At 41.1% G+C, this 24,706-nt stretch overlaps 1 protein-coding gene across 1 annotated transcript; it reads left to right on the forward strand.

Annotated features, from left to right (window-relative positions):
• The first annotated feature begins 402 nt into the window (after positions 1-402).
• On the forward strand, positions 403-23,628 carry lrrc24 (leucine rich repeat containing 24). The gene is made up of 5 exons (XM_058068332.1): positions 403-746; positions 18,253-18,436; positions 20,568-20,846; positions 21,595-21,763; positions 21,870-23,628. Exons 2-5 carry the CDS (start codon positions 18,275-18,277, stop codon positions 23,102-23,104), a joined length of 1,845 nt encoding a protein of 614 aa, XP_057924315.1. The 5' UTR covers positions 403-746; positions 18,253-18,274; the 3' UTR covers positions 23,105-23,628.
• The last annotated feature ends 1,078 nt before the right edge of the window (positions 23,629-24,706 follow it).

Below are 24,706 nucleotides of genomic sequence, written 5' to 3' on the forward strand. Positions count from 1 at the left end.
CTCACTCTCCCGAAGACAGCTGGGATAGGCTCCAGCATCCCCCGCGACTCTCGTGAGGATAAGCGGTAGAAAATGAATGAATTCGCTTGTTAGCTAGCTAGCAACCCTCTCAATGTGATATAAAAATGAATAAAATATGTAAAGGTGTGTTATCTTATGTCTACAGGGTTGTAATAATGCTAAAAACCGTATTCATAAAGTCATAAACATGTTTTCTATATACTTTTCTATACTCTCGAGGGTCTGGAACAGTGCCATCTAATGGGTCAGGAGGGTATTGCACCCTTAAGTTAAAGTTATTCATTGTATAAATGTATGCTTTATCAATGAATCAATGAGGAAGGCCCCGCCTCCTTTAACTCTCTCTCTCTCTCTCTCTCTCTCTCTCTGAGAAGGACCAAATGAGACAATTACTTCTCACAGCAACATCAGATAGCTTCCTTATTACTATTAGATAACATCATACAGTTGGAGGAGATAAGAACAAAAGATTCGGGCAGGTGAAAATAGTCTCATCGATCATCATCATCGTCGCTGACGTCCGGTTTCGGCGCACATGATCTGCTTCCTGTCAGCGTCCAGTGCGGATGGACGAGCCCCCACTTTGAGGACTATCACCGCCGACACCAGCGGAGGAGCAGGAGCGTCGCCTGCGGGGCTTCACGGTGGACGTTCGGTGTTTATCGTCCTTGTTGGGCTCGGAGAGGAAGTTGGCGGGGAGAGCAGCCCTTCCGGCAGGACAATCGGTAAGTCGTTTTTTTGTGTATCGGTGGATTAGTGGTACACAGCGGGGGTTCGAACACATCTTTTACGAAGGGATATGCTATTATATACGATGTTATTTCTATTGCTGTTGTTTTTGCACTGTAACACATAACGCATTCAAATACCGGAAGCTACTCAATTCTAAACAGAAAAAGTACATTACTATATTATTGTCACTGTAATAATTCCACAATAGGAACATACATGAATATTTTAGCCATGTAAAAGGGTACAAACGTTATTAGAGTCCAATAATTCATCATACGGCACACAATATATGACATAAACATAATCAAAATAAACACAAGCGACAATATTGCAGCTGTTTGTGCCTCATAAAGTAACAAAACCGAAAATAAACATCTTGAGCAGCCGATTTATTGCACCATAGCACAAAAATGTGTATTTTTGGAGTTCTATTTGCAGTATTCCTGATACCAATATTGATTATTATAACTACGTTTTGCCTCCAAAGTTCTCCAGCATCCAAGAACGCTCCAAATGAAAAACACATCCATTAATCCTTCGCCGATTCACGCATCAATTTTTGCCGCTCAAGTAAAATACACATACAGTAAACCTCGGATATATCGGATTCAATTGTTCCCACTGGTTTTGTCCGATATAAGCGAAATCCGTTATATGCGTATACCGGAAAATGTCCGTTTTACGCATATATCGGATTTATATCCGGTATATGCGTAAATCTGATTTTATCCGTTATAAAAAGGCACTTCCTTGACTATGTTTCCAATGTACCTGGACGCGCAGGCAACGCTGCAAACGCTGCAAATGACGTCGTATAGCGGCCTGTCACGATTCGGCGAATCGGAGCGCCACGATGCGGCCATCCGATATATGCGAGGGAAATTTAATGGAAATGCATTGGAACGGGACTGGAGATTTTGTCCGAAATAGGCGAAATCCGTTATAAAAAATCTGATATATGCAATGAATTTTTATTGGAAATGCATTACAGAAAAATTGGTTCTTTTTTATCTGTCCGTTGTGAACGAATTTCCGATATATCCGAGTCCGATATATCCGAGGTTTACTGTATAAGGCATTCAGAAGATGCATTCAAATACATTACAATGATGTGTAAAACTGCACACTGTTCACTAGGTGTTAGTAAAAATACTGGAATGTTTCATGACACACAAGCACCAGGATTTTATTACTGGTTTGCTCGCTCTCACAGCAGTCACAATAATCCCTACCCTTAACGCCAAACTACCAAACCCACTTCCTGTCCACCCTTCACTCACTTCCCCTTTCTTAGAATGCTGATTGGCCCTAAAGATAACAAGTGTTTGGGTCACCCTTAGCAGCAACAACTGCAATCAAGCCTGGGTGATAACTTGCAATGAGTCCCTGTTATTCATTGTTGTTATTCATTGGAGGCTTTTCCAGCATGGAACGCCGTTTGAAGGTCATGCCACCGCATCTCAATCGGATCCTTTGCTTTGGTGAACTTGCTTTAGAAAACCATCCTGCTGTAGAACACAAGTTTTTTCCACTGCATGTCAACTATATTGCGTAATACCCATGTAAAGGCGACTATAGGGGTGTTTTTTCATGGATGGAGGGCTCTAATCATGTTAAAATAAACATATTTAAAATCATTTCCTGTGGAAATATTGTATTTAGAAATAAGGAATCTGACTGTAGTATTTGGGAATATTATAAGAGGACGAGTGAAAAGTATTGGCCTGGCCATGCTAGTGTTATAGTATTTTAAAGCTAATTCACTTTAGTTTTGCCGGACATGCTAATAATCACTACCGTTAAAGCCAAACCCACTTCCTGTCCACCCTTCACTGACTTCCCCCCCAAAATGCATTTCTTAGAATGCTGATTGGCCCTAAAGCTAATAAGTGCAGCAACAACTGCAATCAAGCCTTGGTGATAACTTGCAATGAGTCCCTTCCAGCGCTGTGGAGGAATTGTTGTCATTCATTGGAGGCTTTTCCGGCATGGAACGTCTTTTGAAGGTCATGCCACAGCATCTCAATCGGATCCTTTGCTTTGGTGGACTTGCTCTAGAAAACCATCCTGCTGTAGAACACAAGTTTTTTCCACTGCATGTCAACTATATTGCGTAATACCCGTGTAAAGGCGACTATAGGGGTGTTTTTTCATGGATGGAGGGCTCTAATCATGTTAAAAAAAACATATTTAAACTCATTTCCTGTGGAAATATTGTATTTAGAAATAAGGAATCTGACTGTATTTGGGAATATTATAAGAGGACGAGTGAAAAGTATTGGCCTGGCCATGCTAGTATTATAGTATTTTATAGTATTTTGCCGGACATGCTAATAAGCCCTACCATTAAAGCTAAACCCCCAAACCCACTTCCTGTCCACCCTTCACTCTCAAGTTGGGTCACCCTCAAGTTTTTCCACTGCATGTCAACTATATTGCGTAATACCCATATAAAGGCGACTATAGGGGTGTTTTTTCATGGATGGAGGGCTCTAATCATGTTAAAAAAAACATATTTCCTTTGGAAATATTGTATTTAGAAATAAGGAATCTGACTTGAATGACTGTATTTGGGAATATTATAAGAGGACGAGTGAAAAGTATTGGCCTGGCCATGCTAGTGTTCTAGTATTTTAAAGCTAATTCACTGTAGTTTTGACGGACATGCTAAGCTTCCAATCAGCGATGGTCTCAGCCTGTTAGGGAAGTCTCCTATTTTCCCTCAATTTTTCCATATTTTTCTGTAAAATGTTGCTTATATCCAAAGGCGACGCCATCAAAACTGGATTCTGAGGCTGTGACATCCGTACACAGACGTAAACATTACAGTGTGATTTGATGGTGGCTGGAAGGTCGTAGTGTTTTCTCATTCTCAACGTTAATTGGTGCCATTTCTGGGCTAATGTCACAGTTGTTATGCACATCACTCTGCGTAATTGCTATTCAGGACATGGAGCATCACGGGAATCAAACAGGAGACCCTTGCATAGAACCCTGTTTGTCTAACCCGAGAGCTGGGAGGCGGGGGTGTGTGGGGTGTGGAGTCGGTTTCATACGGGGGCCGATGTGGACAAGATTGAATGCCGGAGAGATGTTTCAATTTTTTATGGACCTCTGTCTGCCAGACAGTGATGATGAAATGTGTATCGGGCGTATTGTTTGGCCAACGGAAGATTTAAGAATGAAAAACTCCGATACAGCAAGAAATTCATATCAGGAAAAACACTTTTCACCATTTATCCAGCTCAGCGTTATTATGACACACTTTTGGCAGTTGCTCTCACTTCCATGGCAACCAGGAAGTTAATCCATTTGGACTCCATGACTTACGGCACGCAGTATCGTACATTCAATATTCATTCAAATGCATCCGAGTGCAAAGGAATCTTTATTAAAGCATTGTTTTCCATTTTGCCTTTTAGGAGACACTCGTGAGTAACGGTCGCGCTGTCAGCGAGCACATTGACAATTTCGGTTCAGCCAGCTGTGACACGTCCAGACGCATAATAATACTTGAGCTTGAAAAGAAGCAGAATTAAGTCTATATTCTTCAGCGTGAATGCTTCGGGTGAAATATGAAGCTGAAAGGTTTTTTTTTTTTTTTTGTGCAAGATCCCACCATCTATCCTCCATCCTGTCAGATGTCATCCATCAATTACAGTGAGAAACGCTGCCATTCAGTCAAGAAATGGCCGCATAACAATTGGACAGAAGGAACGCCGAAACGGGAAGAATATATAAAGACCGAGTTGACCCGCAAATTCTGCAGAGGGACTAAATTGCTTTAATCGATTATGTCAATCATCCTCGGCGATTAAAATGGAAACGGCGCTCCGGTGCGTATGAGCATGTGGGTAAGAGTTGAGGGAATTGACATTCAAACGTCTAAGAATAGAAATCCTGGTGTCACAAAGGTGACCCTGATCTCCGTTGGAACAAAAAGAGCAAGAAGGGAGATGACAGTTTCATTTGACAAAGAGTGCCTCGTTCAAAACGGAAGTAGAAACACACAAAGACCTCAGAAAGATCTCACAGGAAACCCACAGGCAACATGATGTCGTGTTGCTGCTGGATGTTCACAATATCCGAGTGACACATATACTCTTTTCTTTTCCAAAAGACGAAGGCTTCATACGAAAATGGACGATATCTAATGACCTTAAACTGAAACAACACTTGAAATTGCTCTCCATGTCTTCACTCGTATCATCACAGACAACTTCAAAGATCCGTGGGAGATTGTTTGGACAAAGACTCGTATCCACGCTGTCTAATGACCTTAAACTGAAACAACACTTGAAATTGCTCCCCAAGTCTTCACTCATATCATCACAGACAACGTCAAAGATCCAGGGGAGATTGTTTAGACAGACTCGTATCCACGATGTCTAATGACCTTAAACTGAAACAACACTTGAAATTGCTCTCCAAGTCTTCACTCGTATCATCACAGACAACTTCAAAGATCCAGGGGAGATTGTTTGGACAAAGACTCGTATCCACGATGTCTAATGACCTTAAACTGAAACAACACTTGAAATTGCTCTCCAAGTCTTCACTCATATTATCACAGACAACTTCAAAGATCCGGGGAGATTGTTTGGACAAAGACTCGTATCCACGATATCTAATGACCTTAAACTGAAACAACACTTGAAATTGCTCTCCAAGTCTTCACTCATATCATCACAGACAACTTCAAAGATCCAGGGGAGATTGTTTGGACAAAGACTCGTATCCACGCTGTCTAATGACCTTAAACTGAAACAACACTTGAAATTGCTCTCCAAGTCTTCACTCATATCATCACAGACAACTTCAAAGATCCGGGGGAGATTGTTTGGACAAAGACTCGTATCCACGCTGTCTAATGACCTTAAACTGAAACAACACTTGAAATTGCTCTCCGAATCTTCACTCATATCATCACAGACAACTTCAAAAATCCGGGGGAGATTGTTTCAGACTTCAAGGAGCTACTTGTACTGGGCAGACACATTGACCTTCCTCTGACGTTCAGTCAAGAAAATCTGAGCGCCAACCTAAAAAAAAACGTGATTAATTATACAGTCCCCATCATAAAGTAGTGACATTTTAACATTCAAGTGTTATATATGCTTAAGATTGATGCACCAACGTACTTTTCACTTATAATTCACTTTAATTTTGAGCCTAAAAATGCATGCATTCCTTTGAGATGTTTGTATATAAAGAATGTGCCCTGGAATTGACTTTTGACAAGGTTTTGTCAAAAATTGGGTTTAAATTTTAGAAGCTGTAAAGCCTTGAGCTGGGATGCATTCCACATCCTGAAAGGACAGCTCATCGTAAACACAGCTCTGATTAACGTGAATCAAAAAGCATCAATCCAAACTGACCTTTGGAGGCGGCCAAAATAAACTAACAGGCATTCCGAAGCACACACACACACACACACAGCCATGGAAAACATGATTAGACCAGCCTTGTTTCTTCAGCGTATTGATCCATTGGAACGTCTGCTACAACTAAAAGGTGCATTTGTTTGGACAGATGGAATGATGATAACAAAAAAATAGCGCAAAATTCTCAATAGCTACAGCATTGTACTCAGTTCTGTAAAAACAAACAAAAATATATATACTGTATTTTCCGGACTATAAGTCACACTTTTTTTTATTTTGGTTGGCCGTTCCTGCCACTTATACTCCAGAGCGACTTATTAATGAAAAAACTGTTTATGTTACATAAACACTGGACACCTTTTCTGTTCATGTTTATTTTTTGTGTAGTTGAATAACCATTGTGTTAGCATAGCTTACCTATTCATTCTCTATTCTTTTATTGTTAGAACTAGCCTTCCAAGATGACGTAATGTCTGTTTTGGTCAAGTAGTTTGTCAAATAAATTACCTGCAAAAAATGCAACTTATACTCCAGTGCGACTTATGTATGTTTTTTTCTACTTAATTGAGCATTTTTAGCCTTTTGCGACTTATACTCCGGCGCAACTTATCAACCAGAAAATACAGTATATATAAAAGTACACAGTACATAAAAGTAAGTACAATAGAAATTAAAATACATTTAGAACAGATATTTTTATCGGCTCATCAATAGCTACGTTTACATGAGGAGTTTTCTTCCTTCCGAATGGAATCTTCCAGAGTGACTTTTCCGAAAACAGTGGTATACATGGAAAGGAATATTCCAATCTCCTGTCTATCTAAGTGTGACCCATACCTAATAAGGCATTTTTAGCCTTGTGCGACTTAGACTCCGGAGCGACTTATAGTCAAGAAAATACGGTATATATAAAAATACACAGTACATAAAAATAAGTACAATACAAATTAAAATACATTTAGAACACACATTTTTATCGGCTTATCAATAGCCACGTTTACATCAGGAGTTTTCCTCTTTCCAAATGACTTTTCCGAAAACAACGGTATACATGGAAAAGGAATATTCCAATCTCCTGTATACATGCGCCGCTATAATCAACCAGAATAGTCAATGGGGCATGCCCAGTAAAACGTTAACATCAACATCACGTGATACCAACTTTTCACTAGAACTCCACATTGCCAGTTTTTCTTGGAATTTAGTTTGGATTTGGGATATATATTTTCTTTTTTAATAAAACTGGACTTGTGAATAAAGTATAAAAGGGTTTACATTCTGTTCACAGATGGCGCTAATGCACACGAAAGCTGCTTGCCAACTACCAATAAACAACAGAAGAAGAAGAACGCACCCTGATAACTTTCCGTTTTTTACAAGATACCTCAATCGGATTGGGGAAAGGAATATTCCACCCCTAGGAATCCCATTATATGCTCATTCGGATTGGCACATTGGAACATTTGGGTCCATGTATACATGGCTAATGACTGGTTAGCTTATCAGAGTCGTATTTGGGAAATGAGCTTCCTTCCCTCAACCGACCCCAAATTGTGTCCGTCTCTCCGGATCTGACTCGTGTCCGAGAATCCTGGCAGCCAGGATGTGCGAGCGCATAAGCAGCGTGTGGGTTTTATACCGACTTGTCAGTCAAACTGTAACGTAAAGGCTGCCTGGGTTGCGCGCGGAATGTTTATGAGCATTCCCGTGCTTGTGTTGTTTGCGCGTACGCTCCTGACTATCACTCAAAGTCAGATGTTTCTTTATGGCCCCGGCACCGCCGCGCCGTCCCAGCTCGCCTTGGCCTGAGCGGGCGTGTTGACAATGGGATGTCGTGAGACAAATGATTTAGCACCCGTCAGTCAGGCCGCAAGGACGAGCCATGAGAAAAGAAAGAGGTCAGAAAGGGAGGCTGGAAAAACGATGGAGGCTTTCAGAGAAATCATTGAGGGAGGGAGGGAGAGAGAGAGAGAGGCGGAAAAACAAGTCGAAATGAAAGAGAATTTCGAATTTGGCTCGGGGGTCATTACGGAGCTGAACTTCCTGCGAGCAATTTTCCACAACAAATGACAGCTTGTATTTGTGTGCAGCGTTTTGCCTAATGTCAGCTCACAGGAACAGTGCCTGGCCTTTGGGTCCCATGAGCACGCTTCCCACTTCTTACCGCCGTTGCCATAACAACCGCTGAGGCAGACCAGCAGCGATGGCAACACACAGATGTGAACTTCTGTGGCTGTCAGGTGCGTTCAGGAACATTGTTTTTCCTGCTTTGGATATCGCGTCCCGTGAGTCATCAACTTTGCTTAAATACTTTACGGGATACGTTGTTAGGGATTTTCGTTATGATTGTGGAAAACGAGCGGGAAAATGACCTTTATAGCTTAGATTGGTCAAGTGTATCCATCGTTAAATTGGCTTCTTAATGAACGTAAAGTGGTCTTAATTGAAAGATAAAAGATGTTTCCATAAGATGCTTTACCACCTTGTCGTGTTGGCAAATAATGCAACACGAACCACCTCTGCAGTTGGAGCAAAAGGGTCCTCGTGTTTATTTAATACAGCTTATACTTATATAGACCTTATGAACAATAGCAATTACGTGGATTTTCCAGAATTCAGTCCGTATCTGGTCAAGTCTCGTGACCGGACTTAAGTATTTTGGCAGAAAATCTTGGACTCCAAAGACATCTTGTGTAACAATAAGGTCACGTTGACCTCCCCAAGTCATGTAGCCCTCTTAAGTTCAAGTAGAGTTTACCTAAAAACCAGAAAGGTCATATTCAGTGTACAAGAAAGTAGTCATTTTACAATATAGTCCCCCTTTTGGGGGTACTAAACCCCCAAAACAACAAAGAAATGTCTCTTGGTCCAACCTTGGCCCCTTGGCATGTTACCATTTTCCGAAGAGAATTCACACATGACGCTCAAGGGGATCTCGCTGCCTTCTTGTCCTGGAGCATATTACCCCCTTTTTGGGGGTACCAAACCCCCAAAACAACAAAAAATGTCTCTTGGTCCAGTCTTGGCCCCTCGGCACATTACCATTTTCCGAAGAGAATTCACATATGACGTTGAAGGGGATGTCGCTGCCTTCTTGTCCTGGAGCATATTCCCCCGTTTGGGGGTACCAAACCCCCAAAACAACAAAAAATGTCTTTTGGTCCAGTCGTGGCCTCTCGGCACGTTACCATTTTCCGATGAGAATTCACATATGACGTTCGCACGGCGGTCGAGTGGTTAGCGCACAGACCTCACAGCTAGAAGATCCTAGTTCCAGTCCACCCTCGGCCATCTGGTTTGTATTAGCTTTGTTAGCTTGTTAGCTGGCTGCATGGCAGACGAGTGGTTAGCTTGCAGGCTTCACAGCTAGGAGACCCTAGTTCGATTCCACCCTCTGCCATCTCTGTGTGGAGTTTGCATGTTTTCTCCGGCTACTCCGGTTTCCTCCCACATTCCAAAAACATGCTAGGTTAATTAGCGACTCCAAATTGTCCATAGGTATGAATGTGAGTGTGAATGGTTGTTTGTCTATATGTGCCCTGTGATTGGCTGGCCACCAGTCCAGGGTGTACCCCGCCTCTCGCCTGAAGACAGCTGGGATAGGCTCCAGCACCCCCTGCGACCCTTGTGAGGAAAAGCAGCAGGGAGTGGATCGATATTTTGCATTGCTTTCTGCATGTAAATATATATTTTTCTGTAAAAAATGTATTTATGTGTCTATTTTGGGTGTGTGGAACAGAATAATTGGATTTCCCTGTAGGAAAAATGGCTTAGGTTTTTGTTTCAGTTTTTGTCCGGCCTTTGGGAAGGAATTAATAATGAAAACGGAGGTTTGACCATAACAATGTGTTGTTAATTAGATTCCCTGTGGTCTTTGTGGACTAACATTCGCCTCTTAAGTCGCTTTCAACACACATCCAAGTCCACAACATGAAGCTAAAATCATCCTATTACATTTTCACACCGTCAGCGGGGGACACGCTACTGACCTTGTTTTTTTAAAAGCACACAACAAAAGACCTCTCTCCGCGCTGGAAAAACATCTACGGCGCCGACAGCAGCTTAGCTAACAAGCATCCGATTGTGCAGATTACGCATGTACCGCAGGGGATTACTCGGACTGAAATGAACAAATTGACCTCTCAACACTTAAATCCCTACACCAGCATGACAAAACATGAGCGTTAAAATCAGGGAAAAAAACATAAAACATACAGAAAAAAAAACATGCTGGAGTTTGTATTGATTCACGAAACGCTGCCATAGGCCATTTTGTTATTGCTTTCATTTTATTCTTTCTGTTTGTGGAAGTATCTAAGCCTTATGACAACACAAGGTCTCCTATAATAAAGTCAGGATTTTTACCTGCTCTTTGCTTTTATGCTTAGCTCGTACTGTATCTTAATAACCTTTTTTGTGTGTCTGCCCTTAGCCTGAGGGCGACGGTGTCTTTGCACTATGATCTCCCGCTGACACTTTTTTTTATCAGTCAAAGCTAATTAAAACCCTGTCACAAATGGGAATCACAAAAAAAAAAAAAAAAAATCAATGACAATCCAAGGCCTTGTTTAACATGATTTTTTTATGCTCTGTCATTCCAAAGACTTTTAGATTTAGACATCCTTTCCAGGGATCGACAATATACAATGTACCGAAGGCCTGGGGCAAGTTAAAACAAAATTCGGGCAAGTAAATCCAATCAGTGATATTTGGTATTCCATACTGCCAAGAGTTTTTTTTAAAAGCGGTTCTTGTTGGGAATTACACGGACTGCGTAATTCCGGTGCTAATTTGCAAACCAATCCTTGCAAATCTTGAAATGGACAGAATCGTTTACATTTGCAACATTACAAACATTTCTCTTCATATTACAAATGTATTCTCATAAAAATATTAATTTTTGAAATTAATTTTTAAATGTTATTGTAATAAAATTACATTTTTTCCCAACCTAATTTTCCCAAAAATAACTATTCATTATTTAGTTTGGTTTATATACTAGTTCCTTTAGTTCCTTCTATGCCTTAGTTCAGGGGTCTCAAGCATGCGGCCCCGCGGGCCAAATGTGGCCCGCAGGACACTATTTTGAGGCCCCCGCCTCTTAGTTATGACAACTTAATTAGAAATTGCTTTGAACCGACAAACAATACTGCATTACACGAATTAGCTTTTCCTCTTCACTCAAAGCTTATTTTAAGTCATGCTTACTGAATAATTGTTGTCATAGGGACAAGTTTTTAAGTTCGTAACTCGAAAAAAATATGTTAAGTCAACTGACTTAATCATTTTATTCAAAGTAGTTTAGTTTGTTGTCGACTTAATTATAGTAACAATGCACACAGCTTTTAAAGTAGCAGTAACTTGTTACCAAGCTAATTTTACTAACTTGCCAACTTGAATTTTGTTTGAATTTAATCCGCAATTTTATGCAAACAAGTTCATAAAGTTGATAAAGTTCATCAGCTGATAAATGTTTATTTTACACCAGGTTCCTCAAACACGCGGCCCGCGGGCCAAATGTGGCCCGCAGGACACTAGTTTGAGGCCCCCGCCTTGATATGAAAGTTTAATTAGTTAGTGCGGCCCGCGCAAAAAATTATTACGTTTGAATAATGTTCATGTTAAAGGTTAAATAACTGTTAATAGTTACCCTCCCTATCCGTGTGGAAGTGGTAAGTTTTTGGCTATTTAAGTTTAAAGGAAATAACTCGAAGGCTACCGTTTAGGTCGCTAGATCTCTAGTTTGCGAGTTAGCATGTGTCTCAAGACCCTGCAGTTGCGCAATATGTTGTAAATAAAAAGAGTATAAATGTGACTATAGTCGTGTTTTGTCATGTCTACAGGGCTCTAATAATGCTTTGTTCATTTTAATGTGAAAAAAAGAATTTGTCTACACACCAACTATATGTGGTTTCTTAAGTTTTTATTATTTGCCGTTTTATTATTATTATTATATTTATTTATTACTGATTGATTGATTTTCTTTATTCTTGATTTGTCTGCCCTTAGCCTTTAGCCTTACACAGCTTTTAAAGTAGCAGTAACTTATGTCAGTAAACTAATTTTACTAAGTCATGCCAATTTGAATTTTGTTTTAAGCTTACCAACAATAAAATACTAAATTAAGTTCATGTAATAGCCGACATTATTATTTGATCATAACTTCAAAAATAAAGTTAGCAACTTAGAAAGTTTATGTAAATCAATTAATGACATTTTTTACATTGCATTTATGTATTAAATCAAGTTTTGTCAACAGATACTCTGAATTATTTTTTGTGTAGAGTGTAGAGCCCTGCTTTCCAGTCTGGGACGGGGCTCACTTTATGTAGGCCACGTTGGATTCATCTAGCTAGGCTATCCTCGTAAATAGAACATGCAATATTAACATCCAGTTCATTGCTAATTGTCTTAATAGTTTAATTCACACTGAAATATGCCATTGCATGATTGGTGCTATTAGAACGGCATACACTGTAGACGTTCTGGTAATGAGTATGAATATGACGACTATGAAGAGTTCATAAGGCATAATTTAATGCAGGGCAAGAATCCCTTCACCGGGCAGTGCAGTAAGACGTGAACACTTTCAATTTATTGTAGTCGCTGTGCAGATACGGGACCTCTTGGTCTCAATTCACTGTGTGTTCCACAAGCAGGAACGCTGCTAAAATGGTGAGGCGTTCATGCCTGGAAGCATGCCGGCAGCCCGGAAATCGTGAGTTGAAGGCATTTTGGGAAGCAGAAGTTATCATCTTGGCTAATATTGGGCTTTTAGGCGGAGTAAGTGGGTCGCATTTTTTGCATGAATTAGCTTCTTTTTAGCTTCTTTTATGAATGTTCATGTCTCACATAAGGATTGGAGATAATGGCCAAAATTCCCAAAACATACACTTTTCCTTTAAGAACGCGGATAAAAAATGTTGGAAGCGTCATTTTCATCTGCTGCATTCAAGATCGGCTTACTCCTTTCATCTTGTTTTCAGCTACTTCATGCAACACACCATGCACACTCACACAATTGGAGAAAACACGCATCGTTATTCGCCTGGATCCGCTTCACCGTCCCATGATTCCCCCCTAGCAAAACACTTGTATGAAAAAAACATATAATAATATGTATATACAGCAGGGGTGGGCAAACTACGGCCCGGGGGCCACATGCGGCCCACCAAGTGTTTGAATACCAATCTTTCAAAAGTATTTAATTTAAACTCAACATACAACCTGGCATCATGGCCTGAGCCAACCTTTTGATGGTTGTATCAATTTCATTGTTTGACATGGTCTGTTGTTTACAAAGTGCTCCTGAAAAAAGAGACACAAGCACATAATAATAATAATTATTATTATTAGATTATAATTATTATTAGAACTATTATGATTATTATATTTATTATATTAATGCTAATTATTATATTAATTATATATAATAATATTGTTATATTTGCATATTTTACATAATAATAATACAATAATTATTATTTTAATTTTATTTTAATTATTATAATATTTTATTATTTTTAAAATATTTAAATATAAATATAAAATAATAAATAATAATAGCAGATTGCATGACAATTTTACAGATACAATAATACCAGGTGGACTGTTACGTGTAAAATATATAGTCTGCCCCCCCCCCCCCCCCGGAAATTTTGTTATATCAATGCGGCCCGCGAGTCAAAAAGTTTGCCCACCCCTGATATATACAGTATATAACAATATGCCATCCTTTGCTACTAATAACATTTATTCAAGGTTGGTAGCTCTGACACAAACTGAATACATGAAATTCTTTGACAGACACTTAACAGAGACAGAGAGGGAGAAGGTACTTGCAGGGAGATTTGTCGGAATTAGCCTTTTATGCGTGTCAGCTTAAGCTCTGCCGTTGCTTTTATCAGTAGCCTGTATGCTCATATATATATTTATACATACAGTATATATACATACTATATATATATAGGGCAGTCATCAGTCAATAAAAAAAATGTCGATTAAAATAATTAATCGCGATTAATCACATTTTGACCACAGTTAACTTGGAATTAATCACATTTAATCGCAGATAGAAATCTGTTTTTATATATAAGTAGCGTAAATATCTTTGTGGTAAACAATTCGATGTGCAGCTAAAACGATAATTACATCAATTTCGGAATTATGAGCCATTATTTAAAACAATACAGTCAGATCAAGAACCCTACATCCCCAAAATGTTTGGGGTCGGTGGGGTCACAGTTCTCAGACCAGTTGAAAAATGGCAAGAATTTACATTTTGAACTGTTGGATCTGAAGGAATATAATAAATACATTTAATCCGCAATTTCATGCAAACAAGTTCATAAAGTTGATAAAGTTCATCAGCTGATAAATGTTTATTTTACACCAGGGGTCTCAAACACGCGGCCAATAGTTTGAGGCCCCCGCCTTGATATGAAAGTTTAATGTTTGATATGGATGCTGTATGGTATCATGTACCCAGAAAAAATTATTACGTTTGATTAATGTTCATGTTAAAGGTTAAATAACTGTTAATAGTTATCCTCCCTATCCGTGTGGAAGTGGTAAGTTTTTGGCTTTTTTTAAGTGTAAAGGAAATAACTTGGAGGCTACCGTTTAGGTCGCTATAGCTCTCTAGTTTGCGAGTTAGCAAGTGTCTCAAGACCCTGCAGTTGTGCAATATGTTGTAAATAAAAAGAGTATAAATGTGACTATAGTCGTGTTTTGTCATGTCTACAGGGCTCTAATAATGCTTTGTTCATTTTAATCTGAAAAAAATAATTTGTCTACCCACCAACTATATGTGGTTTCTTAAGTTTTTATTATTTGCTGTTTTATTATTATTATTATATTTATTTATTACTGATTAATTTTCTTTATTCTTGATTTATTCTTGCAGAAAAATTAAAATTAAAATTTCTGTTTTTAATAAATGCGTTTTTTTTTTTTGTTTTTTTTTTAAAACCTGATGCGGCCCAGTCTCACCCAGACCCTAGCCCCAGTGGCCCCCAGGTAAATTGAGTTTGAGACCCCTGTTTTACACCATAACTACTCAACAACTATTCATTACTTCATAACTACTACATAACTGTATGGACCTTAGACATTAGTTCCTCATTACTTCCTCAGTAACTACTCTAAATGTATGTGTTTTATCAACTACTGTATTTCTGTGTACTTTACTGTAAAGCCAGACGCTGTGAAAAGGAAGCAGGTGCTAGCCAGAGTACCGTGACCCTATTTGCTGTCTCCGAGTCAGATTGACAGGCCCAAGGTGACGGTTCAACATGCATTGTAGCGACAACCCCGGCATATCTTGCAGAGATTCGCAGCCGGGCCTGAAGGGAATTGAACAGCGAGTCCAGCGAGCGGGTTTTTTGATGTGAACAAAGCTGTGTAGAAATTGCAGAAGGAGCGTGGAAAACTTGCTCAGTGATGAAGTGAAAGGAAGATGCGGCAGCGACACGCCGCCAGCAGCCAACGTTGATGTTTTTTTGATCAGAAAATTAGATTAGAGATGGATGGCGCCGCAGGTTTGTTTTGGTGTGAAAAAAAAATGTTCTTTTAAGGCCTAAAACTGAATCCAGTGTGCTTTTGCTGCAAGTTCAAATAGAAACTCTTTATTATGGTAGCAAAGTCTACAATGGAATTGCAGTTTGTGCAGATGTCTGTTTTTACCCTGCGACGCTCGAGAGAGAGAAACGGAGGGAGAGCGTATGTTTGTGCATGCATTAACAACACAAGGGAGACATCCTTGTGGCAAATCTTTTTATAACATCTTTAATTAATTGGAGGCCACAATAGAAGCAGAAGCGGCTGCCGTTCCACCAGACAGAAGCTGTTCGCGTACGTTGAAAAGAGGCCAGGATGAGGCACAGATCTTTCCAACTGGAACGTTAGCAGCCCTTTTTTTTTGCCAGGGGGCACAAGCAACATGGCGACCTATACGCTCTCTCAGCACAACATTTAGTAAAGTACACAGGTAGATATACTACAGTAAACCACGGATATATCGGACTCGGATATATCGGAAATTCGCTTACAGATAAAAAAGAACCGATTTTTCTGTAATGCATTTCCAATAAAAATTCATTGCATATATCGGATTTTTTATAACGGATTTCGCCTATTTCAGTCCCGTTCCAATGCATTTCCATTAAATTTCCCTCACATATATATCGGATGGCCGCATCGTGGCGCTCCGATTCGCCGAATCGTGACAGGCCGCTATACGACGTCATTTGCAGCGTTTGCAGCGTTGCCTGCGCGTCCAGGTACATTGGAAACATAGTCAAGGAAGTGCCTTTTTATAATGGATAAAATCCGATTTACGCATATACCGGATATAAATCCGATATATGCGTAAAACGGACATTTTCCGGTATACGCATATAACGGATTTCGCTTATATCGGACAAAACCAGTGGGAACAATTGAATCCGATATATCCGAGGTTTACTGTATAACTAGAACAGCATGGTGGTAGATTAGCACACTATACTGTATCTTCTACAGCTGTAACAAATAATAATAATAATAATAATAATAATAATATGGTAATGGTAATGGTTTTATTTCATTTGAACATGCATCAGATTACAATTGAACGCATCACATAATCAGTTCACAGTTCCACATGTCCAAAAGGAGTAGGAAGAAGCAAAGTTTATTAAATCTTACCCCTCCACCTGGTACTTTTACAATCAGTAACTGTTACATTTGTTCACTTCCTGCTTTCCTAATATAGTTTATGGGTTTTTTTTCATTCATTCATTCATTTTCTACCGCTTTTTCCTCACGAGGGTCGCGGGGGGTGCTGGAGCCTATCCCAGCTGTCTTTGGGCGAGAGGCGGGGTACACCCTGGACTGGTGGCCAGCCAATCACAGGGCACATATAGACAAACAACCATTCACACTCACATTCATACCTATGGACAATTTGGAGTCGCTAATTAACCTAGCATGTTTTTGGAACAAAACAGACATTACATCAGGGGTCTCAAACTCGCGACGGGCAGGCCAAATGTGGCCCGCGGGACGCTAGTTTGAGGCCCCCGCCTTGATATGAAAGTTTAATTTGTTTCATTTGTTTTTTGATTTGCTTATTTATTTTTCCATCTTATATTGTGTCGAAAAATAAAAAAATAACATTAAACATTTATTTAATAATTTAATAATAAATAAAAAATTATTTGTTAATTTGTTTCACTTGTTTCATTTGTTTTTTGATTTGCTTATTTATTTTTCCATCTTATTTTTTTCTGTTTTTAATATATATATATATATATATATATATATATATATATTTTTTTTTTTTTTTTTTTTTTTTTTTTTTTTTACCTGATGCGGCCCAGCCTCACCCAGACCCTAGCTCCAGTGGCCCCTAGGTAAATTGAGTTTGAGACCCCTGCATTACATCATCTTGGAAGGCAAGTTCTAATAATAAAAAAATAGAGAATGAATAAGTGTAAGCTATGCTAACACAATAGTTATTCAGCTACACAAAAAAATAAACATGAACAGAAAATGTGTCCAGTGTTTATGCAACATAAACAGTTTTTTCATTTATAAGTCGCTCTGGAGTATAAGGCCAACTATAGGCCCCTATAACGGCCAACCTATGAAAAAAAGTGCGACTTATAGTCCGGAAAATACGGTATTATTTTGCATCCAATTAACTGTAAATGTAAAAGTTAGCATGCAGTAATATAATGGGAAAAAATCAATATATCATTTTTATGAAGTGTATACAATCTGTATTCAACTATATGAGTAATATATTAATGTTCCTGAAATAAGCCTAGTCCATTGAGTTGTGAGTATGTGACTACATGTGTATTTTTATTTAAATATGTACAGCACATATTCATGATGGAAATGCTACATTCTAGCCAGAGGCTAATTTCCGCCAGTTGTCCCCGGACAGGTTGATGTTATCATGCAGCAACACACCACAGTACACAAGTCGACGAAATAAAATAAAGAAATACTGCTTGTTTGCGGGTATTTTTTGCAGTTTTGTGTGTTTTAACCCACTTGTTTCTCTTCCACGTATTTGTGTTGTTTCCATGGTTACTTACGATTATTGCTTCTCCTTCCTCTGTTGTAGTTTCTCAAGCTGTTCAACAACCATGGCTCTCCTGTGGTCGTCCGTCGTTGTCCTGATGGTTCTGGCTTTATTCTCCAAAACCTCAGTCGGATGTCCGTCTGGTTGCCGTTGTTACAGTCTCACGGTAGAGTGCGGATCTCTCGGAATCAAAGAAATCCCGCCGGGGGTCCCCTCCTTCACTGAGGTCAGTTGGCCAAGTCCGGATTATAATTCACTTCCATTTGTAGCCATTTTTCCAACGGGATTCACACCTAATTTAGAGTCTCTGGTTCGAGAGAACAGTCAAACTCCACGGGGATTCTAACCTGAATCTTCGGACTATGAGACAGGCGTACAACGATACGCCAAGCTGTCATTCATTCTAGCTTATTAGAGTGAAACGATTGCGGTTAATCATTTCTCTGCTATAAGCCCGAGGGAGGGGCAACGACCCTCTGATCATCTGTCAGGAAGACGTTTAACATCGCCTCGTCTTCTCTTCATGGGGTCACGATCCCAACATTAGTGCAGCTCATGAATATTCATGAAACCATGTCTGGAATAATTCCTTCCATTAAGTCTGTCTTGTTGATTGTACTTTATCTCACGTCTCTTGTTTTTGTCTTTGGAAAACACCAGCATGTGATTAACGGAGCAAACGTCCATACATTATCCATCACTGCTTCGAGACTTGTTGTCCTCCAAACACCCACACAATACGTCTGCTAAATGTTCGTCCTGTTTGGTCTGATTTGCATTTTGGCTTTAGAACACAATGACAAGAAGATAGAGAAGTACGGAACACCTCTGCCAAGTCGCAAAACCATTGGCTCATATATTATAGGACTGGAAATATCTGGAAGCACGCCCGCATTGGCGAGGGTTGGGACTTGGGTTGTAAAATTTTACAATTCGAAACAATGACTCCTCATTAGGGGTTTGGGAATCGTCCAATCATCTATCTTCTTGAGCTTATTCAAGGTCAGGTCGCTCCCGGCAGATCTTGAGGCGGTCCCAGGTTAGTTGAGACAGTCTTTCCAACAGGTCCTGGGTCTTTCCGACCAGTTGGACATGCCCTGAATACAGGGAGATGACCGGAAGGCATCCTTACCGGATGCCCAAGCCACCATGATGACCCGACCAATGCAGAGACCACATGACTCTGATCTGTTGATCTCCAGTTCCATCAACTTTGACCCGGACATTCTATTCTGGGTAAGAACTACGGACTTGGGCATCTGGGCAGGATGCCTCCTGGAGGTGTTCAGGACATGTCTGACCGGGAGGAGACCTCGAAGAAGACACCTCAGGATCTGCCTGAAGGAGCTGCACAAGAAAGTCATTTTTGTATTAGCCTTTTGTTGATGCCATCCATTTTCGATAACGCTCGTCCTCATTCGGGTCATGGGTAACCTAGAGCCTTTTCGACAAGTTGGACGTGCCCTGAACACAGGGAAGCATCTGAAAGTCCTTCCTTACCAGATGCCCAAGCCACCATTACGGACCAACCAATGCAGAAACCACATGACTGCAGATGCCACACCAATCCATCCGTCGATCTTCTGTTCCATCAACTTCGACCCAGACATTCTATTCTGGGTAAGAACTATGGACTTGGGAATCTGGTCACGATGCCTCCTGGAGTTGTTCAGGACATGTCTGACCGGGGGGGGGGGACCTCGGGGAAGACACCTCAGGATCTGTCCGAAGGAGCTGCACAACAAAGCCAACAGAGCCTTTTCGACAAGTTGGACATGCCCTGAACACAGGGAGACATCTGGAAGTCCTTCCTTACCAGATGCCCCAGCCACCATGACGGACCGACCAATGCAAAGACCACATGACTGCAGATGCCACACCAATCCATCTGTTGATCTCCAGTTCTATCAACTTCGACCCGGAGATGAAACTCTACCCTATTCTGGGTAAGAACTATGGACTTGGGCATCTGGTCAGATGCCTCCTGGAGGTGTTCAGGACATGTCTGACCGGGAGGAGACCTCGGGGAAGACACCTCAGGATCTGCACAACAAAACCGTATTTGTATTAGGCTTTTGTTGATGCCATCCATTTTCGATACCACTCGTCCTCATTCGGGTCACGGGTAACCTAGAGCCTATATCCAAGCTAACTTAGGGTAAGAGGTGTGGTACACCCTGGACTTCATATACCCTTGATTTTAGAGTCAAATCCTCGATCTCCTGATTGCATGGCCAACATGCTAACCACTAGGCTATGTTGCCACCACAACGAACATCTTCAGTGATTTTTAAAAACCAAAGCGCTGCCTGACTGATTGACTGACTAACTTTCAAATTCCCCTCTCAACCCTACAGACCTTGTTCCTCCAGGACAACGCTATCGTTCAGATCCGCCTTCAGGACCTGACCCGGCTGGGTAGCCTCCATTACCTGTACCTCCAAAACAACAGCATTTCAGCTCTGGAGCCAGGAGCGTTTCTCAGCCAGGGCCAGCTACTTGAGCTGGCCCTCAATGGAAACCTCATCCATTTGGTTACCCCAGGCATGTTCCGGGGTCTTGTGCACCTTCGGATCCTCTACCTTGCCGGGAACCAGATCACTCGGATACAGGACAACACCTTTCGGGGCTTGCAGGTTGGTTTGGATTATGCATCGTTTGCGTGGTAAGATTGGTGGATGGCGGCTTGTTGTGACGTATATGCAGTACTTTATGTATCCCATATTTTTTTGCTGTTTATATTCGGCGGGAGAGTGGTTAGCGTGCAGACCTCACAGCTAGGAGACCCAAGTTCAATCCCACCCTCAGCCATCTATAATATGAATTAATTTTATTCAACAAATTTTAATTATTAAAATTGCTTCCAGACTCGATAAATGAATTTCCGCAATAAAGGATTCATCTTCATTTTTCTATGGAGAAATTTACACCAAGACTAAGCGCTATTTCGCTAGGTGTTAGCATGCTAACAGTTAAAATGTTAGCATTTTTACTGTTTTAGCCGGGGGGTTTTTCAGGTATTATCTTACGTTAACACTGTCAGGGGGCTGCACGGCGGGTGAGTGGTTAGCGCGTAGACCTCACAGCTAGGAGACCAGTGCTCAATTCCACCCTCGGCCATCTCTGTGTGGAGTTTGCATGTTTTCCCCGTGCATGCGTGGGTTTTCTCCGGGTACTCCGGTTTCCTCCCACATTCCAAAAACATGCTAGGTTAATTAGCGACTCCAAATTGTCCATAGGTATGAATGTGAGTGTGAATGGTTGTTTGTCTATATGTGCCCTGTGATTGGCTGGCCACCAGTCCAGGGTGTACCCCGCCTCTCATCCGAAGACAGGTGGGAAAATGAATGAATATATTTGTCGTTCTCCGCACTGTCCTTGCAGCGCCTTCAAGAACTCCACCTGCAGGAAAACAGCATCGAACTTCTGGCAGACAAAGCACTGTCCGGACTGTCATCCCTGGCTCTTCTGGATCTTAGCCGAAATCACCTCCATACCTTGGGCTCCTCGTCACTCACGCCACTTGTCAGCCTTCAGGTGCTCAGAGTCACAGGTATATAGTCTTGGGACTGGAGCTTTTAAGCTAAAAACTGTGGACAATGAAATGCTCCACCTGGTAAACAATGGAATATTCCAATATTTCTTTTGCCCCCCTCCAGAGAATCCTTGGCGTTGTGACTGTGCTCTTGGCTGGCTGAGGACATGGATCAGCGAGGACGGGCAGCGCCTGCTAAGCTCTGCGGAGCAGCGTCGTCTGATGTGTTCCGAGCCACCTCGCCTCTCCCACCTCAGCCTGGGGGAAGTGGCCCCAAACAGCCTGGTCTGCATCCCCCCTGTTGTGCAGCTGGAACCCACCCATTTAACCGTAAGACTTGGCGAGAGCCTCAGAGTCTCCTGTGAAGCCTCGGGATACCCTCAGCCTCAGGTTACCTGGAAAAAGTCTTCAAATGGTAAGGCTCAGTTGTCCCCGCGAGGCTTGGTTCAAGAACTGGGTCCCAACGGTGAACTTTTCCGACCCGGCGTTAGAGGAGCTGTGACAGCTGTCCCCGGCGGTGGCGGGGTGAAGATAGGAGGAGTCAGTGGGGTTGTACGCGGGGCGGAGGAAGGTGGCGAAAGGGACAGTTTTGACCCGGACATGGGCAGCGGAATGCTGTTCCTCAGCAACGTGACCGTGGCTCATGCCGGTCGCTATGAGTGCGAAGCGTGGAACCCGGGCGGCGTTGCGAGGGTTACGTTCCACTTAGCTGTCAACATGTCCTCTTCTGCTTATTCGTCACAGTTCTGGAATAATCTAAACACGCATTCCTCTGTGTCCTCCTCGTCGAAATCCTTCCACCATCCAGACGTAGCGGACGTTAGCCAGGAACCACTTTACGAGCAAGACAGCATGGACTTCAGTGCTCTTGGTCCGGCTACGCAGACCGCCATTGCGGTTGGCATCTCCTTACTGGCGCTCACCGCTCTTCTTCTTTTGATTATGATCTACACCCGACACCAGCAATACCAGAAAGAAGAATCGGGATCCTACTGTACAAGTAAAGAGGAAAGCATCATTTATGTCAACGATTACTCTGACGGACCCACAACGTTTGCGCAACTGGAGGAATACAGCGACGACCACGGTCATGAGATGTACATACTTAATCGAGCCAAGCCCGTCGGAACGGCCTCGGCTAGGTGCCCCATGGTGGGAGCGTATGTCCAACCAAACAGCATGAAAGAAGCTCTTCTGGACCATCAAGTGGTTCAGACCCTGTCCCGATCAGGAGGGATGGGGTTTCGGAGGAAACCAGGCGACGGCGGCGAGGGGCCGCTAACAACAGACCCGGAGGAGGTCTTCCTGAGTCAAAGTCTCCTTTTCGGATCACAGCTAGCGTACGAAATCCATTGCTAAGTGAGTTCCAAGTGGAAAAAAAATCAATCAACGATATTAACGGATTCCAACGATGAGCTGATTTTTGGGACTAACCAAACATTGACATTGGAGGGGTCAAAAACGATGCAGGAATATTAAAAACGAAAGCATTCCAACTCTGAATCAACCCTTTAAAGATAGCGATATCGAACCATATACAGAACATAGGCAACATTTCATGAAGCGTGAAACTAACAAATCGGAATCATGCTCAGACATTGTGTAACGACCGTCTTTTGTGTAAATATGATGACACTGATATTAAAATACGGTGTCTTTGTGGCCCTTGTTGTAGACGCCATTTTTTTTTACCATAACACTGTAAATATTGTTGATGTTGTTCTTATGTTTTTTTTTTTATTCAAGTTGTATCAAAACACAAGAAATTACGGAATTGACTCAATTGGCATTTGTCTGTAGCAGCTAGTTTGCTGTCGTATGAATATCTCATAATTTCTCTGCACTTTCTATATAATAAAAATACATGTTAAATAATAAAACCAGTGATGAATCTGACTTTTTTTCTAGGATTGTTGTTTTTTTTTTATGTGTTATGTGAATCAGAATCACCTTTATTGTAATTGTATTGCATTTAACGAAATTTGAATGCAACTCCACGGTGCATTTTGTAGGTAAAAATAAGTAAGTAAATAAATAAATAAATAAATAAATAATAAAAAATAATAATAATAAAATAAGGTAAAAATAAGAATATGGAAAATGATAAAAATAAAACAAGGAATAACAATATAAATATAAAAGTGGCAGGTGCTGTTCAAAATAATTGTAAATTGTTGATAAGGTTGGTCGTATTAAACTTCCCCAGTTCGGTGCCACCACGTGCAACTTGTGCATGGCAAGTTTTGCACTCAGCGGTGACATCTTTTTACTGCCACATTGCTGACGTCACTCCTGCTACTTGCTACTCTGTTAGCACGCTAGCAAACACTGTTGCTGTGATCGTATGTGCATACCAGCAAGACCAGCATATGTTGCGTTTTCATGCTGGTCTACAGACCAGCGTACCAGCACGAAAACACAACGTAAAACTGCATTTTTACAAAGCATCATAGGTCCCCTTTAAAAGAATACTTCACCCGCAAGATCATGCTGGTGGACCAGTATTAAGATTGAGATCTTGCTGGTGCTGGTCCACCAGCTAAACCAGCATAATTCCCATGCTGGTCTATGCTGTTTCTTTCAGCATTGCTAGGCATAAATTCCTGTTATAAAACATGGCAACACCTGATGTAAAATCCATCATGGCCGTCCACGGAGAGCTGTTACATATTTCATTTGTGCCGTTATTTCATAAGGGCGTTTGCACACATTTTACAACAATAACAACAGCAGGCTAACATTAACAACAGCAGCAGGCTAACAGCATTGACCAAAGTAAAAAAAAAACATCAACAGGCCTTCTTACCACAGCTAATTTCATGTTCAGTGGCGATATATTTATATATATTTATATATTATACTAGTTGAGCAAATGGTTAGCCTTTCTCCGGTAAATGTGCAATATTCGTTTTCCAGCTAAAGCAGCATAATTCCCATGCTGGTCTATGCTGTTTCTTTCAG

Source organism: Doryrhamphus excisus, chromosome 3 (assembly GCF_030265055.1).
Source record: "Doryrhamphus excisus isolate RoL2022-K1 chromosome 3, RoL_Dexc_1.0, whole genome shotgun sequence".
Taxonomy (NCBI): Eukaryota; Metazoa; Chordata; class Actinopteri; order Syngnathiformes; family Syngnathidae; genus Doryrhamphus; species Doryrhamphus excisus.